Here is an 18,674-nt window from a genome sequence, read left to right on the forward strand (position 1 = left end):
TCTCATCATTGAAGTTTCTATCTCCTCCCTTCCTCTCTGAAATCAAGACACACACACACACACACACACGCACACACACACACACAAACACACGTGTGTGTGTGTATATATATATATATAAAAAAAGGAAATATCTTGAGATAAAAAAATGAAACCATAATATAAAATGTGATATGTAGTAAGAGCAGTACTAAGAGGGAAGTTATAGTGATAAATGCCTATATTAAAAAAGAGGAAAAACATCAAATGAACAACTTTATACCTTAAGAAAAATTAGAAAAAGAACTAAGCCCAAAGTTAGCAGAAAAAAATAATAAAGTTTAGACCAGAAATAAATAAAACATAGATTACAGAAACAATTTTTAAAAATCAACTAAATTAAGGTAGTTTTTTTAAAAAGAGAATATTCTTTTTAAAAAAATGTTTTATTGATTTTTAGAGAGGGATAGAGATAGAAACATCGATGAGAAACGTCATCTATCGGCTGCCTCCTGCATGCTTCCTACTGGGAACCAAGCCTGCAACCCTGGCATATGCCCTGACCAGGAATCAAACTGATGACCTCTTGGTTCCTGGGTTGACATTCAACCACTGAGCAACACTGGTTGGGCAAGAGCTAGTTTTTTTTTTTAATATTTATTTATTTTAAAAAATACATTTTATTGATTTTACAGAGAGGAAGGGAGACGGATAGAGTTAGAAACATTGGTGAGAGAAAAACATTGATCAGCTGCCTCCTACACACACCCTACTGGGGATCGAGCCTGCAACCAAGGTATATGCCCTTAGACCAGAATCGAACCTGGGACCCTTCAGTTCATGGCACGACGCTCTATCCACTGAGCCAAACTGATCAGGACAAGAGCTAGTTTTTTTTTAAAAAAATCAACAAAATTGAGTACCTTCAACAGTACTAAGAATAAAAAAGACTCATAAAATCAGAAATGAAAGAGGACACATTATAATTAATGCCATATAAATAAAAAGGATTATAAAAGACTACTATGAACAATTCTTTGCCAACACACTGGTTAAACTGGAAGATAATAAGTTCCTGGAAACATACAACCTATACTAAGACTAAATTATATAAAAGTAGAAAATGTGAACAGATTTATAACTAGCAATGAGATTGAATCAGTAATCAAAACCTCCCAACAAAGAAAGCACCAGAACTAGATAGCTTCATGGGCGAACTCTATCAAACACTTAAAGAACTAATGCTAATCCTTCTCCAACTCTTCCAAAATATCGAAGAGGAGGAAACAATTCCAAACTAATTTTATGAGGCCAGCATTATCCTGATACCAAAGGCAGAAAAAGATATTACAAGAAAAGAAAACTACACGACAATATCCCTGATCAATACAGATGCAAAAATCCTCAACACAAAATTAGTAAACTGGATTCAAAAGCACATTAAAGGGGTCTTACACCATGACCAAAGGGTGTTTATCTCTGGAATATAAGGATGGTTCAACACATGAAAATCAATAATTGTGACACACTACATTAACAGAATGAAGAATAAAAATCACATGATCATATCAATTGATGAAGAAAAAGCACTGACAAAGTCCATGATAAAAATGTTCAATTAATTAGGAATAGAAGGAATTTACCTTAACATAATAAAGGCCATATATGAAAAGCCCATAGCAAACCTCATACTCAACAGTGAAAAACTTAAATCTGATCCTCGAAGATTAGAAACAAGGCAAGGATGTCCACTCTTCTCACTTCTATTCAACATAGTAGTCCTAGTGAGAGCAATTAGACAAGAATAAAATAAAAGGCAACCAAATTAGAAGTGAAGAAGTAAAATCATCTCTGTATGACATGATCCTATGTGTGGAAAACCCTAAAGACTTCATAATAAAACTGTTAAAAGTAATAAATTCAGTCAAGTTGCACGATACAAAATCAACATACAAAAATTTGAAAAGGAAATCAAGAAAATAATTCCATTTACATAAGCATCAAAAAGAATATACTTAGAAATAAAGTTAACCAGGGAGCTGAAAGGCTAATAAACAGAAAACTAATTAATACTGAGGAAAATAATGAAAGAAAATAAATAACATAAACACAAATAGATGAAAAGATATTCCATACTCATGGACTGGAAATATTAACATTGTCAAAATGTCTAAACTACCCAAAACTATCTACAGATTTTAATGCAATTCTTATCAAAGTCCCAAATGGCAATTTATGGAAAAAAATCCTAAAATTCATATGGAACCACAAGAGACACTAAGTAGATAAAGCACTATTAAAAAGAACAAATCAGGAGGCATTACATTTCCTGATTTCAAATGACAGTTATCAAAACAGTATTATACTGGCATAAAAAAGACTTATTGAGCCCTAGCTGGTTTGGCTCAGTGGATAGAGCGTTGACCTGTGGACAGAAGAGTCCTGGGTTCAATTCCTGTCAAGGGCACATGCCCGGGTTGCATGCTCGATCCCCAGTAGGGGGCGTGCAAGAGGCAGCTGATTAATGATTCTCTCATCATTGATGTTTCTCTCTCCCTCTCCCTTATATCAATAAAAAATATATTAAAAAAAAGACATACTGACCAGTATAACAGAATAGAGAGCCCAGAAATAAACCACACATTTATGGTAAATTGATCTTCAACAAGAGGGGCAAGAATACACAATAGGGAAATAATAGTCTCTTCAATAAATGGTGTTGGAAAAACTGTATATCCAGTGTAAAAGAATGAAATCAGACGCTTATCTTACACCATAGACAAAAATAATAATAATTCAAAATGGATTAAAGACTTGAAAATAAGACCTGAAACTCTAAAACTCCCAGGAGAAAATACATGGAAAAAGCTTATTGGCATTGGCCTTGGCAATGATTCTTGAATATGACATTAAAAGCACAAGCAACAAAAGCAAAAAAAGACAAGTAGGATTATATCAATAAAAAGCCTGTGCAGCAAAGGAAACAATCAGCAAAGTGAAAAGGCAACCTATGGAAATGAGTGAATATATTTGCAAATCATATATCTGATAAAAGGTTAATATCTATATATAAGGGTATCTATAACTTAACCCCCCCCCAAATTTTAAAAATGGGCAAAAGTCCTAAATAGACATTTCTTCAAAAAAGACATACAAATTGCCAATAGGTATATGAAAGGATGCTCAGCATCACTAATCATCAGAGAAATGCAAATCAAAACTTCAATGGCATATCATCTCCTGCCAGCTACAATGGCTATTATCGTAAAAACAAAAGTGTTGGTGAGGATGTGAAGAAATTTTAACCCTTGTACACTGTTGGTAGGAATGTAAATTGGTACAACCACTATGGAAAACAGTATGGAGGTTCCTCAAAAATAAAAATATAACTACCATGTAATCCAGCAATCCCACTTCCGGGTTTTTACACCCAAAAGAACTGCAATCAGAATTGGGAAGAAATATCTGCATTCCCTTGTTCATTGCAGCATTATTTACAATAACAAAGACATGAAAACAACCTATATATCCACTGACAGATGAATAGATAAAGTAAATATGGTGTATAAATACAACAGAATATTATTCACCCTTAAAAAATAAATAAATCTTGTCATTCGCTACAACATATATGGACTTGGAAGACATGCTAAATGAAATAAACCAGACACAGAAGAACAAATACGATATGATCTCACTTATATCAGGAATCTAAAATAGTCAAATTCATAGATGTAGAAAGTAGAATTGTATTTACCAGGGGCTGGGATAATTGGAAAGGTATTCATCAATGGGTAGATAGTTTCACTTATGCAAGATGACTAATTCCTACAGAACTAGAGTACAGCATAATGTATATAGTTAACAATATTGTATTGGATACTTAAAAATTTGTTAAGAGACTAGATTTTATGTTTAATGTTATCAAAAGAAAAAAGACGAAGGGAGGAAATTCTGGAGGTGATGGTTAAGTTTAGGGCACTGTATATGGTGACAGTTTCACAGTGTATATTTATCTTCAAACTCATCAAGATGCATACATTAACTATGTACAGCTTTTTTGTATGTCAATCATATATCGATTTAAAAAAGAAAGTAACAAAAGGGACGAAGGACTTGTATATTAAGACCCATGAAACATTCCTCAAAGAAATTAAAGACTGAAATGAATACTTCCAGGGACTGAACGACAATATGGGTAAAATGTCCACACTACCCAAAATGATCTATAGATTTAATGCAATTCTTATCAAAATCCCAACAGTATTTTTATAGAAATAGGAAAAAAAATCCTAAAAGTCATATGGAACTACAAGAAACTCCAAAATAGCCAAAGCAATCCAGAGAAATGAAAACGGGACGCTTCACACTTTTTCATTTCAAAACATACAAATTTACCGAAACAGTATGATACTGGCATAAAGGCAGACATATAGAACAATGGAGCAGAACAGAGAGCACAGAAATAAATCCACAAGTATACAGTCAACTGGTTGACAAGGGGGGAGGGCAAGCTACACAATGGAGAAGGACAGTCCCTTCAACAAATGGTGTTGGGAAACACTGACATCCATATGTAAAAGAATAAAACTGGACTCTCATACAGAAAAATCAACTCAAAATGGATTAAACATTAAGAACTGAAACTCTGAAACTCCCAAGAAAACCTAGAGGGAAAGCTCCGTGACCCTGATTTCTTGGATATTACATTAGAAGCATAGGCAACAAAAGCAAAAATAAAGTGAGACTACATTAATCAAAATCCTTCTGCACAGGAAAGGAAATAGTCAGCAAAGTGAAAAAGCAACCTACAGAATGGGAGAAAATATATGGAAACCATCTATCTGATTAGAGGTTAATATCTAAAATATATAAGAAACTCCTACAACTCTATAGCACGAAGACAACTCGATTTTTAAAAATGGGCAAAATATACATTTCCTCAAAGAACACATACAGAAAATAACTGTTGAGAATGTAGGGAAATTGGAACGCTTGTGCATTGTTGGTAGAAATATAAAATGGTGCAGCCTCTATGGAGAACAGTATGGAGGTTCCTCAAAAAATTAAAACTGGAACTACCATAAGATCTAGCAAGCTACTTCTGGGTACTTATGCCAAAGAATTAAAATCAGGATCTCTAAGAGATGTCTGAATTCACATGTTCATTGCAGCACTGTTCACAATACCCAAGAGATGGAAACAACCTAAATGCCCATCATAGATGGATAAAGAAAATGTGGAATATTACTCAGTCAGAAAAAGGAAATCTTGTCATACACAACATGAATGAATTTTGAGGCGATTATACTAAGTTCATTAAGCCAGTCACAACAGGGATAATACTTCATGATATCACTTGTGGCATCTGCAGTAGTCAGACTCATCAAAGCACAAACTAGAATGGTGGCTGCCAGTGGCTGTGGGAAGAGGAAAAGGAGGAGTTATTCATTGGGTATAAAGTTCAGTCATGCAAGATGCCTAAGTTCTAGAGATCTGTTATACAGCACTGGGCCTACAGTTAAGAATACTGTAATGTACACTTAAAATCTTGTTAAGACAGTAGATCTCAGGTTATGTGTATTTTACTAAAATAAAAAAAGTGCGGAGAAAAAAAGAGATCTCTATATTTACTAGCATAAGTTATATCCTATAGTATTTTGAAGGAACTTAGGAAGAATTCAGATAGGAGCAGCAAAAGCAAAGAGCTAGAAAATAGAGCCCACTTAAATTACTTAACCATTGAAATGTATGAATATGTTAAACATTGTAATAAACAGATTTTTTTTATTTCTCAAAGTCTTTTGAAGCTGAGTATCCACATATTTAGCATTTAATTATACTTTTATCTTAGACAAGGACATAGAATACAGTGGGGCCTTGACTTATGAGTTTAATTCGTTCTGTGACGGAGCTCGTAACTCAAATTACTCATATGTCAAATCAAAAAGTGAACGAGTGAGACACGTGATGCTGGGCTGATGTTGTGGTGCTCACTGTGACGTTCGCTGCGCCAACTAGCGGTGGGTTATCTGAAGCTGGCTCGTAAACCAAATTTTAGCTTGCAACTCAAAGCAAAAAAACGGCCGAGAGACGGCTCGTATCTCGAAAAACTTGTTAGTCAGGACACTGGTAAGTCAAGGGCCCACTGTAATTGATTTGTGGTTCACTTAAGTAATTTTAGGTGATCTAGAGTTTTGGTTCTAAAATACTCATCATGAAAACATCATAAAATTAAATGACTAGCCCAGTCAGCATGGCTCAGTATTTGAGTGTCGACCTATGAACCAGGAGGTCACGGTTTAATTCCTGGTCAGGGCACATGCCCGAGTTGCGAGCTCTATCCCTGTAGCACGTGCAGGAGGCGGCCAATCAATGATTCTATCTAATCATTGATGTTTGTATCTCTCTCCCTCTCCCTTCCTCTCTGAAATTAATAAAAATATATTTTAAAACAAGCTTTAAAAAAATTAAATGACTACAGAAAGGGGTATGTGAAATATATGGCAAGTTTCTCACCAAGTAGGAAAGATCCATACTAAGATTGTTCCCTTTGATATGAACATTTTAAAAAAATTAAGATGACTTCTGGTTGAGGTGGCTCGGTCACTTCTTGCTTAGATGCATCTTCTCTGCTCCAAAAACATACATATGTACATACATATATACACACAGGTATGTACATATGTACATATCTACAAAATACATATATATCCATATATATGCATATATAAAAAGATAAACACAAAGATACAGCTAGGTTCGAAAACAAGATAAACATTTCTGTGAAACAGAAAAACAAACCCCAAGTGATAATAGAGAATGAGTCTCTAGTATTCCTCTGTAATACATGGCATTGTTTTGTATTTTTAAAACTTTATGTAAATAGTATTATACTATATGCATTCTTTTTCAGCTACCTGTTTAAAATTTTTAAAAAATACTTTATTTTTTAGAACAGAAAAACTTACATATTTACAAAAAAACTGAGAAGCTAGTATAAAGAGTTCCCATATACCCCACACCTAGTTTCCCCTGTTATTATTTTACATTACTATGGCACATTGTTAAAATAAATAAATTAATATTGATATATTATCATTTAAAGTCCATATTTTTTTAGATTTCCTTAGTTTTTCCTTAATGTTCTTTTTCGGTTCCAGGATCCCTTCCAGGATACCGCAGTACATTTAGTTTTCATGTGTCTTCAGGCACCTCTTGGCTGTGGCAGTTAATCAGAACTTTGTTTTTAATGATCTTGACAGCTTTAAGGAAAACTGATTAGGTACTTTGTAGGATGGCCCACTACTATAATTTTTCTGGTGTTTTTCTCATGGTTAGATTAGGGTTATGGATTATTAGGAAAAAGATCACAGATGAAAAGTACAATTTTGATCCTCTTACAAGCAAACAAATCAACATGATTTATAACTGCTGATGTTGGCTTTGATGACCTGGCTGAGGCAGTTTTAGGTTTCTATTCTGTAATGCTATTTTTTTTTTCTGCCTTCCCATACTGTGCTCTTTGGAAAGAAGTCACTATAAGTAGCTCAAAACGAATTAGTGGGGAGTTATGCTCCCCACTCCTTGAGGTAGAGCATCTACAAAATTTATATAAGAATTTTTCTGCATGGGATTTTTGTCTCCTCTCTCCAATTTATCAACTTAACAGTTTTATTTATTATCAGTATGGACTCATAGATATTTATTCTATACTTTGGGATATAGTCCAATACTAATTACTTAGTTTATTACATAAATTGTTCCAACTTTGGTCATTGGAAACTCTTTCACTTGGCTCCTGTGCTCCTTTGACATACCCCCCCCCACCCCCAACAATGTTTTTATCTTGTTGTTTTTAGCACTTCCTTATTTTCTGGCAATTCAAAATGCCCAAGGCTCATCTTGTGTATTTCCTACCCTCAGTACTAGAATCAGCCATTTCTCTAAAGAGTCCTGATTACTTTTATTAGAGAATGGTATTTAAAAACAAAGATCTGGTTGCTGAACATGCTTGTTACTACTGGAGTATAGCTTCATTTAGATCCTCTCAGCTGACAGAAAAATTTACGTTTAATGCTAACCTGGGTATATACAGTTATTTATAAATAATTCTACCAGGTGTACCAGTTAATAATGCGGATTTTTTCAATAAATGGAGTTACACATATGTTGATATATATATGCGATTTGATACTATGCTATTTTGTTGTATTGACAGCAAGCTTCAAAATTTCATATGTCAAATTTCTGAAGGTATTTACATCAGATATTTTTACGCTTAAAAATGTCGAATTTTGTGTCAAAAAAAGAGCATTTGCGGGAAGTTTTAATTCATTACTTTATTTTGAGGAAAAGTGCTGCTGAAAGTTATTGTATACTTGGGGAAGCTTATGGTGAACATGCTCCATCTCAAGATACTTGTGAACGCTGGTTTAAACGCTTTAAAACTGATGATTTCGATGTGAAAGACAAAGAACGTCCAGGTCAACCGAAAAAGTTTGAAGACCAACAATTACAAGCATTATTGGATGAAGATGTGTGTCAAACTCAAAAACAACTTGCAGAAAGATTAAATGTTGCTCAGCAAATAATTTCCAATCGTTTACAAGCAATGGGAAAGATTTTAAAAGAAGGAAAATGAGGGCCACAGCAACTGAACGAAAGACAAATGGAAAACCGAAAAGTCATTAGTATAATGTTGCTTCAACAGCATGAAAAAAAGTCTTTTTTGCATTGAATTGTGACTGGCAATGAAAAGTGGATTTATTTTGAGAATCCCAGACTCACAAAATCATGGGTTGATCCAGGTCAACCATCAACATCGACTGCAAGGCCAAATCGCTTCGGAAAAAAGACAATGCTCTGCGTTTGGTGGGATGAGGAAGGAGTGGTGACTTATGAGCTTCTAAAACCAGGTGAAACCATTAATACTATCGCTACCGACAACAAATAATCAATTTGAACCATGCTTTGATCGCAAAATGACCAGAATGGGCCAGAAGACACGGCAAAGTAATTTTGGCTTCATGATGATGCACCATCACACACTTCAAAACCAGTTAAAGACACGTTAAAAGTTCTTGCCTGGGAAGTATTAACCCATCAGCTGTATTCACCAGACCTTGCTCCTTCAGATGACCACTTGTTCCGATTGATGGCACACGCACTTTCTGAGAAGCACTTCAAAACAGACGAAGAAGTGGAAAATTGGGTCTCTGAATGGTTTGCCTCAAAACAAGAAAAGTTCTATTGGGACGGTATCCACAAATTACCTGAAAGATGGGGGAAATGTGTAGCTAGCGATGGACATTACTTTGAATAAAGCACTTCTGATGTTTCTCTTGAAATTATGTTTTCTTTGATTACAAAATCTGAATTATTAAGTGGTACACATTATGTATGTAATCATCCATATATTAAGTTAAATATGAATTCATAATGATGTCTCCAACTATAAACCATTACCACATGGATCATTTTAGTTTTCTCCCGTTGCTTATCTATAAATTCCAAGGGTGAGAAACCTGGCTTCACCATCTGCCATTCATTTACTTAATTGCTCCATTTCATTATACAGGTATAACAATATCAGAATTGTTAACCTGTACCCCCATGTTACAAAATCTTATCATCTAGAGTACAGTGATTATGTACTGTTCTGTTTACCTCTCTGTTGCTTCCACATTCCACACATTTCCAAAGATACTTAGGTCAGCACCCTTTCCCCCATAGCTTCATATACAGTGGGGCCTTGACTTACGAGTGTCCCGACTAACGAGTTTTTTGAGATACCAGCTGTCTCTCGGCTGATTTTTTGCATTGAGTTGATAGAGTAATTTGAGTTAACGAGCTCCTTAACGAGCTCGGTCTCGGAACGAATTAAACACGTAAGTCAAGGCCCCACTGTATTTGTAACAGATTCTCTTGTCACAATCTGCATTTTTTCCTGAGGTTCTCTAACCTCCTAAATGATTTTAAAAATATTTGTATACATCAAAGGTCATTCTTCGTGCTGTACAGTATTATGGGTTTTGACAAATGCATGTCTTGTATCCACTATTACATTATCATACAGAATAATTTTACTGCCCTAAAAATCCTCTGTCTCTGTACTTCATCTATTCCTCTGTCCCCCACATCCCCCAGAGTCCTGGCAATCATCAATCATTTATCATCACTATAGTTTTGTGTTTACTGAAGTGTCACATAACTGGAATATACAATAAGCAGTCTTTTCATATTGGCTTCTTTCACTTATTAAAATGCATTTATAGTCCATGTCTTTATTGTAGTTTGACAGCTCATTTCTTTGCATTGCCGAATTATATTCCATTGTATAGACGTAGCACAGGTGAATGGAAACAGAAGAACATCTTGATTGCAAGTTTTTGGTAATTATGAATAAAACTGCTATGAACATTCACATGCTGGGTTTTGTATAAATATAGGTTTTCAAATCAATTGCAGTAAATAACTAGAAGTGCAATTACTAGATCATATGGTAAAACAATGTTTCGCTTTGTCAGAGGCTGTCAAACTAACTTCCAAAGAGATTGTGTCATTTTGTATTCTCACCAGCAATGAATAAGAGTACCTGTTGCTCAGCATCCTCAATAGCATTTGGGACTGTCAATTTTATTGTGATTGTTAGTCATTCTAATAGGTGTATAATGGCATCTCATTATTGTTTTATTTTGCAGTTTCCTGATGACAAATGATGGTGAGCTCCTTTGTATATGCTTATTTGACATGTAAATACCTTCTTTGGGGAGGTGTCTGTTCTTTTGCCCATTTTTAATTGGGTAGTTCATCTTATTACTGTTGAGTTTTAGAAGTCCTTTTTATATTTTGGATACACGTCCTTTATTAGACATGTGTTTTGAAGATATTTTCTTCCAGTCTGTGGCATATTTTTTTTCTCTTAAAAGTATCTTTCACATAGAAGTTTATAATTTTAATGAAGTCTGATTTATCAAACTTTTTTCTCTCATAAATCATGTTTTTGGTTGTATCTATAAATACATCACCAAACACAAGGTCACTTAGATTTTTCTCGTTTTCTTCTAGAAGTTTTATGGTATTGTTTTACATTTGTATCTACAATCTATTTTACAGTTATTTTTTTTGAAGATTGCAAAATCTGTGTCTAGATTCATTTTTTAAAATGCTGATATCCAGTTGTTGCAGCACAATTTGATGAAAAGACTATCCTTTCTCCATTTAATTGCCTCTGTTCCCTTGTCAAAGATCAGTTCTATATTAGTGTGAGTCTATGTCTGTAGTCTTTATTCTGCCCAATTGATCTATGCATCTTTTTTCACCTGCACTGGATTACTTGATTACAGTAAGCCTTAAAGTTGAGTACTGTCAGCCCTTCAACTTTGTTGTTCTTCAGTATTGTATTAGATATTCTGGAACTTTTCATTTCCAAGAAACTTAGAATCAATATGTCTATATCCACAAAATAGCTCGCTGGGATTTTGGTGAGACTGCAAAATCTACGTATCAATTTGGGAAAATTGACATCTTAACAATATTAGGTAGTCCAATCCATAAACACAGGACATCTCTGCATTTATTTAGATCTTTTTAAACAACTATCTTTTTATTGGTTTTTAGATAGAAAGGAAGAGAGAGGGAGATAGAAACATCAGTGAGAGAGAAACATCAATAGGCTGACTTCTGCACACCCCCTCCTGGGGATCAAGCCAGTGACCAGGGCATGTGCCCTGATTGGGAAACAAACAGGGGACCTCTTGGTCCATGGGATGATGCTCAATCCATTGGGCCACACTGGCTGGGCTTATTTAGAGCTTTAAGTTTTCAGTAGGGTTTTGTAATTTTCTGCATATAGATCCTGTATAAATTTTGTTAGATCTATACCTAATTATTTAACTATATTTGGTCCTATTGTAAATAGTGTTGTTTGTATTTCGCTATCAATGGTTCATTTCTTGGTTTACAGGAAAACAATAGACTTTTATATATAAACCTTGTATCCTCCAAGTACACTGTACTTATTAGTTCCAGAAATTGTTTTAGGTTTACTGTTTGGGATTTTCAATATAGACATACATGTAATCTATGAACAAAGACAGTTTTACATTTTCCTTTCCAATATGTGTGCTTTTTATTTCCTTTTCTTATTGTATTTCACTAGCTAGCATTTACAGTACAATATTTTAAAAAGTGGGAAGAAGAGGTATCTATCTATTCCATGTTTCTGATCAAAGGGGAACACATCCAGTTTCTCATCACTAAGTATGATGTTAGCTGTAGGGTTTGTAGATATTCTTTTCCAAGTTGAGGATGTTCCTCTCTATTCCTAGTTTGCTGAGAGATTTTTTTCATTAATGGGTGTTGAATTTTGTCAAGTACTTTTTCTACAGCAATTGAAATAATGACATAATTATTTTTCTTTAGTCTGTTGATGTGGTATATTATATTAACTGAGTTTCAAACTGTTGAACCAGCCTTGGATACCTGGAATAAATCCCACTTGTTCATAATATAGAATTCTTTTAATATTTTGTTGGATTTCATTTCCTAATATTTTGATTTTTAAATAAAAGTATCTCAATCAACTATTCTGACTTTCCTAATATTTATGATTTTACATCTATGCTCATGAGCGAGACTGGTCTGTAATTATTATTTTTTTAAAACTGTAATATCTTCATCTGGTTTTGGTATTAAGCTAATGCCGGCCCTCATAAAACAAGTCAGAAAATGTTCCCTTTGCTTCTATTTTCTGGGAAAGATTGTAGAGAATGAATATCATTTTATATGATTCCATTTTTACCCCTCTAGTAGCATATCAATTAGACTTCTATTTATAATTTTTAGTGGTTGCCCTAGAGTTTGCAATATACATTTATAACTAATCTAAGTCCACTCTCAATTAACACTAACCAGTTCACAGGTAGTGCAGATATCTTATAATAGTATACTAAATACTAATTTCTCCCTCCTATACCTTATAACATTCCTGCCATTCATTTCACTTATCTATATGCTGTAATTACCTAACACAATGCTATTATTATTTTGAACAGTTATCTTTTAGATCACTTAAAATAAAAAATAAAAAATTTTACCTTCAGATATTCCATTTTTATGCTTTTCCTTTCTTTATAGGGATCTGATTTTCTAACCTATAGTATTTTCCTTCTCTCTGAAGAACTTAATTTTTTTTTTTCTTGCAAGGCAGGTTTACTGGCAACAAATTCCCTATTTTTGTTTGTCTGATAAAATCTTTTATTTTTCCTTCACTTTTGAAGGATATTTTTTCTGGATACAGAACTCTAGGTAGGTGGGGTTCCCCCCACCCAATACTTTAAATATTAAATATTTGACACCACTGTCTTCTTGTTTGCATGGTTTCTGATGAGAAATCCAATGCGATTCTTATCTTTGTTTCTCTATAGACAAAGTGGTTTTCTTCTGGCTGTTTTCAAGATTTTCTCTGTCTTCTGTATTTGCACATGATATGCTTAGCTTTTTTTTGTTTTGGTAGTTATCCTGCCTGGTGTTCTCTGCTCAAATCCTGTATCAGTGGTCTGGTAATTTTGAAAAATTCTCAGCCATCATTACTTCAAAAATTTCTTCTTTCCTTTTTCTCTTATCCTTCTGGTATTCCAATAATGTGTATGTTATACCTTTTAAAATTGTCCCATAGTTCTTGGACATTAGTTCCATTTTTTAAGTCTTTTTTTCTTTGCATTTTAGTCTGGGTTGTTTATACTGACATGTTTTCAAGCTTACTGATTCTTTCCTTGGCCATACCAAGTATACTAATGAGCCTATCAAAGTGTTATTCCTATTATAGTGCTTTTTATTTCTACCATCTCCTTTTAATTATTTCTTTGAGTTTCTATTTCTGTTTACTTGACCTGTTTTTGCATATTGTGTACTATTTCTAATAAACTCTTTAGCATTTAATTATGTTACATTCTATAAATGTAATCATTCCAAAACTTGAGCCATATCTGACTTTGGTTCTGATGCTTGTTTTGTCTCTTGAAACTGTTTTTTCTTTTACCATGCCTTACAATTTCTTCTATGTTGAAAGTCAAACTTGATGTACAACATAATAGGATCTGAGGTAAACAGGCTGTTAGCGTGATTTTTTTTGTTAATCTTGCCAGGCGTTGGGCTGTGTTTAATGTTTACTCTAGCTGTAGGTGTCACAGGTTTCAATTTCTTGTAATGTCCTTGTTTTTGTTTCCCATGTTTTCTCTGGGTTTCCCTGAAAACTTTTTATAGTCTGAGCCTTGCAGGTTTTTCATCTGAACCATAGTTATTATCCTAAAGCCCTGTTGATGTGGTGGTAAGGTGTAGGGTAAGGGAACCATTCTGAAATCCTATAATTAAGCCTCAGTCTTTCAGTGTGCCTGGGTCCCTAGACTGTAATTTTCAGAAGTGTTTCACAGTTTTCTTTTTTTCTCTCTCTCAGATGGGACAGGAAGACCAGAGGGGCCTAAAGTAAGATGATTTCCCTTCTCCCATAGTGGAGAAGGCTTTAGTAAAATTGTTTCACATGTTGGATAGTCCTTTGTTCTGTAGAAGCTCTGGGTGTATTTCAAAATGATTACTTTTCTGCTCCCCATGCCAGGAACAGATTTTTTTCTTGGCTCTTCAACTTGAGAACCTAGTGGGGTTCCTGGAGGTATTTATTGACTAATTTCAGAGGCACCATGGCTACCATATATGGTGCTTTTATGAATACTATCTGATTTATTACTAGCCAGGAACAGACTTTTTTCTTGGCTCTTCAAATTGAGAAACTGTTATGTTCAAACACTAATCTACACTCTGACTTAAGCAATTTGTCAAAGTTACCACTTAAGTATTCCTACCAGTTTATGGCTCCTGTGGCTTTCCGCTCCTAATAAGTAGATCTGGGCTGTGGTTCTCTTTAATTGCCTGTATCTCCAAATTTCAGGGTTGCAGCTTGCCCTGTGAATTCAATGCTCTGATGGGCCCAAGAAAAAGTCATTGATTTTTCGTTTGTTCCACTGTTTTTCTTGTAAGTCAGGAATGACAACTTCCAAGCACTTTGTATGTTAAAACTGAAACAAGAAGTCTGAAACTGGCTTTTTTTCATTCACATTATGTTTGTGAACTGCATCCACATTGATACCTGTAGTTATATTTTATTCATTTTCTCTACTGTACAGTATGCTATTTTATGACTATACCATGCTTTATCCATTCTCCTGCTGATGAACATGTATGCTGTCTACAAATAATGTTATAACGAGCATCCTTATAACATCTCCTAATGTGTATATGTAAGAATTCTTCTAGGACAGACACCTAGGAGTGGGACTGCTGATTTATACTGTATGAGCATCTCCCATTTTACTAGATACTGCCCCAATGTTCTTGAAAGTGGTTGTACTCATTTATATTCAGCCAGAAGCATATTAAGAGTTTTTAGTGCTCCATATGTTCACCAGCACTTGGCACTGTCCTGTCTTTATGCCAACATCCTGAGTGTTAAATGTTATCTCATTATAGTTTTATTTTGCATTTCTTTGATTACTAATGAGACTTTGTAAGTTAATTGGCCATTCCTCTTCTCTCCTCTGTGAATTGCCTATTCATATCTTCTGACCATTTTTATTGGGTTGTCTATATTTTTTCTTATTGATCTATAGGGAGGGATTTCCTTAAAGTGACTCCAAAAATGAAACCATCAAGTAAAATACCGATGATATGATTACATTAAAATGAAAGACTTCTGCTTAACGTAAGACATCAGAATCAATGTTAAAATGATAAGCCACTCACTGAAATAATATATTTTCTAAACAAAAAAAAAAAAAGTTTGTATTCAGAATTTTAAAATAATCTCTATAAATAATATGAAAAACTAAACAACCAAATAATGGATAAAAAGGAACAGGCAACTCACAGAATGTTCCTGAAAGGCTAACAAATGCATGAATACATACATAATTTCACTGGAAATCACGAACATGCAAATTAAAACAATGAGATACCTTTCAAATACTATATTAGACTGGCAAAAATAAAGTCTAATAGTACAAAGTCTTGGCAAGAATGTGGAAGAGATCTCTGAAATCCTGCTCACGGAGTTGAAGATATACATATCCTATATAGCACAGTAATTCTACTCCTAGGTATATAATCTATGATACTGATTCTTAAAATGTCTCTCAGCAGCAATAGCATCTCGTGGGAACTTGTTGGACATGCAAATTCTCAGACCCTACTTCAGATCTACTGAATAAAAAATTCTGGGGACAGAGCCCAGCAATCTTCATTTTAACAAGCCTGCCAGGTGATTTTGGTACACACTAACATTTGATAATCACTGCAACAAAGCAATATTTTTTCCAATGTTTTGGACTAAGATCTATAGGAAGACATGCATTCTTGTCCCACACATGTCTATCCCCCTCTTCTCTCGTGTGTGTACATACATACGTAAAACAAAACCTTCAATAAACAGTAACTACTCTTACTCTATAATATTGATATTTTCTATTCTATTCTGTTTCATTTCCTTAAAAAATTGCCGATTGTGACCTATTAATTGTACAATAATGTTTGTTGCAGAATTGAAAAGAAAATATCTTCAGGAAAATGGACAAATGATTTATACTATATTTCTACAATGGAATACATAGTTCCTTATAGCATTAGAAATAAATTTCAAAACATTATGTATATTGAGTTTAAAAAGCAAGTTATAGAAGGGTATGTAGAACATGATTTTATCTATAGTTTAGAAATACGTAAAACTCTATGTTGTTTATGAATATATAGCTATGTAGTAAGAATATAAAAAGATTATTTACAAGTTTACTTAGATATTTGCCAATTTCTCAAGACTTAGAGGGCCTGTGCTTTCACTTTGCTCTTAACTACCAGCATCTAAGTCATATGTTCCAAAGACTAGTTCCAAAGGCACCATGGCTATCAGATATGGAGGTCCTATGAATACTACCTGATTTATTACTAGCCTACGAAATTGGAGGTTACTTTCCCTTCAATTCAGGTCTTTTAGTAGGTTTGGAATAGAGTCTTTTCAAGATTTCTTTAAAATTCTATGGGTACTTTAGGACCTTAGAAATGCACAAGGAACATCACAAGAAATATGCTACTTATATAGTATGCAGAGAAAAAATAGTGAAGGACAAGGAAAAACATGATCACTATACCTATGTCATAATTCTTTAGTATAATTAAAGTGAATTTAAAAGTATTACTTTAGGTAGAGGTAAATTAAAATGAAAACAACCCATGTTTTTGTCTTGGTTTAGCCTATACCTTGTTTGGCTCCCCTGGATTATATGAAGAAAACATAGGAATTTTTCGGATCTCTTCCTCTGACAAACGATTTCTCTGGATCTCATCTTCTGGGACAAATTCTATTGGCTGCGTCAGCTTCTTAGGCCCAGTCCAACACTGCTCAGGTGAATTATCAATAACTTTTGCCACATGAAGACTGGGACCTTTACCCTGTGCTGCCTGTTCTCCCTTGTCCTGGAGTAATGGCGGGTTCTCAGCTGTGTCACTATCTCCCACTGATGTAGCTGAGACCAGTGAGTGGGAAGCAAAGGGTTCACCTCTCATAAGTTGGAACTCTTCAAGACGTTTTTTCATTATCATCTCTTGGTAAAAATTTTCCAGGTTGTTCATAGGATCACCTTTGTTCTTCTTTTGGGGTTCATCTGGATTAAGACAAAGAGATAGGGAAGTTCTACAAAGCCTATCAATACAACCTTTGACAAATTAATTAAAATTAAATCTTCGATCTCAGATTTAGAAACTCTGCTGGGGCAGGTGTTTACAACCTGCAATAAATGACAATAGTATATAGCTATTTTATTACAGTGCATCTCAAGCAAGGCTGAAACTATGGTGAAGCAAGTGAGGCCCCTGGGGTACAAAACTAAAGGAGGTGCTCACTCTCAGGATCATGCAAGTACACGCACTTAACTGATAAGGACATTTACAAATGTAACCAGTATGGCATTATCACACTTCACAAAATTAATAATTCCTTAATATAATCTAATACCAAGTTCATATTGAAATGGTCCTGATTATCACAAAGATATATTTTTACACTTGATTGTTTAAACCAGCCTTTGGCTGTTACATCTCTTAAGTCTCTTTCATTTTAAAATAGTACCCCTTCCTTCCCATCCCTCCAACCCATTTTTTACCCCATCCCATTGATTTATTAGAAGAACCATATTTGTTCACAGAACAAATGAATTTGATTGTTTTTCATGGTATTGTTTAATTTGTTCCTTAATCCCCTCCATTTCTTACAAACTGGCAGCTAAATATAGAGCTATTCTATCTAATACAGTATCCACTGGCCACACAAACCTAGTCAAATTAATCTTTTAAATGTTAGTTCCTCAGTTAAACTAGTCACATTTCGAATGCTCAACAGTCACCTGTGGCTAGTGGATACTATATTGGGCAAAAAAAGATAGAGACCATTTACATTATTATACAAGTTACATTGGGCAGTGCTGATCTAGAGGTTTGATTAGATTCAGGTTTCATATTTTTAGGCAAGAATCCTCCACAGATGGTTGTATATTTCCTATTACATCAAAAGGCACATAATGTTTGGTGGTCCCATTTTTAGTGATGCTAAAATTGATCAGTGTGTTCAGGTGGTATTAGTCGGATCTCTCCAT

The 18,674-nt window shown here is 34.3% G+C and overlaps 1 protein-coding gene across 2 annotated transcripts in view; it reads right to left on the bottom strand.

The window, feature by feature from the left end:
* RBM41 (RNA binding motif protein 41) overlaps window positions 1-18,674 on the bottom strand; it is a 76,065-nt gene that overhangs the window by 9,410 nt on the left and 47,981 nt on the right. For both annotated transcript variants that reach the window (XM_081115352.1, XM_081115351.1), the window contains one exon: window positions 17,284-17,687. In XM_081115352.1, coding sequence (XP_080971478.1) covers window positions 17,284-17,687 — 404 coding nt within the window. The remainder of the gene's footprint in view (window positions 1-17,283; window positions 17,688-18,674) is intronic.

This window comes from Myotis nattereri (assembly GCF_964212035.1).
Source record: "Myotis nattereri genome assembly, chromosome: X".
Classification (NCBI taxonomy): Eukaryota; Metazoa; Chordata; class Mammalia; order Chiroptera; family Vespertilionidae; genus Myotis; species Myotis nattereri.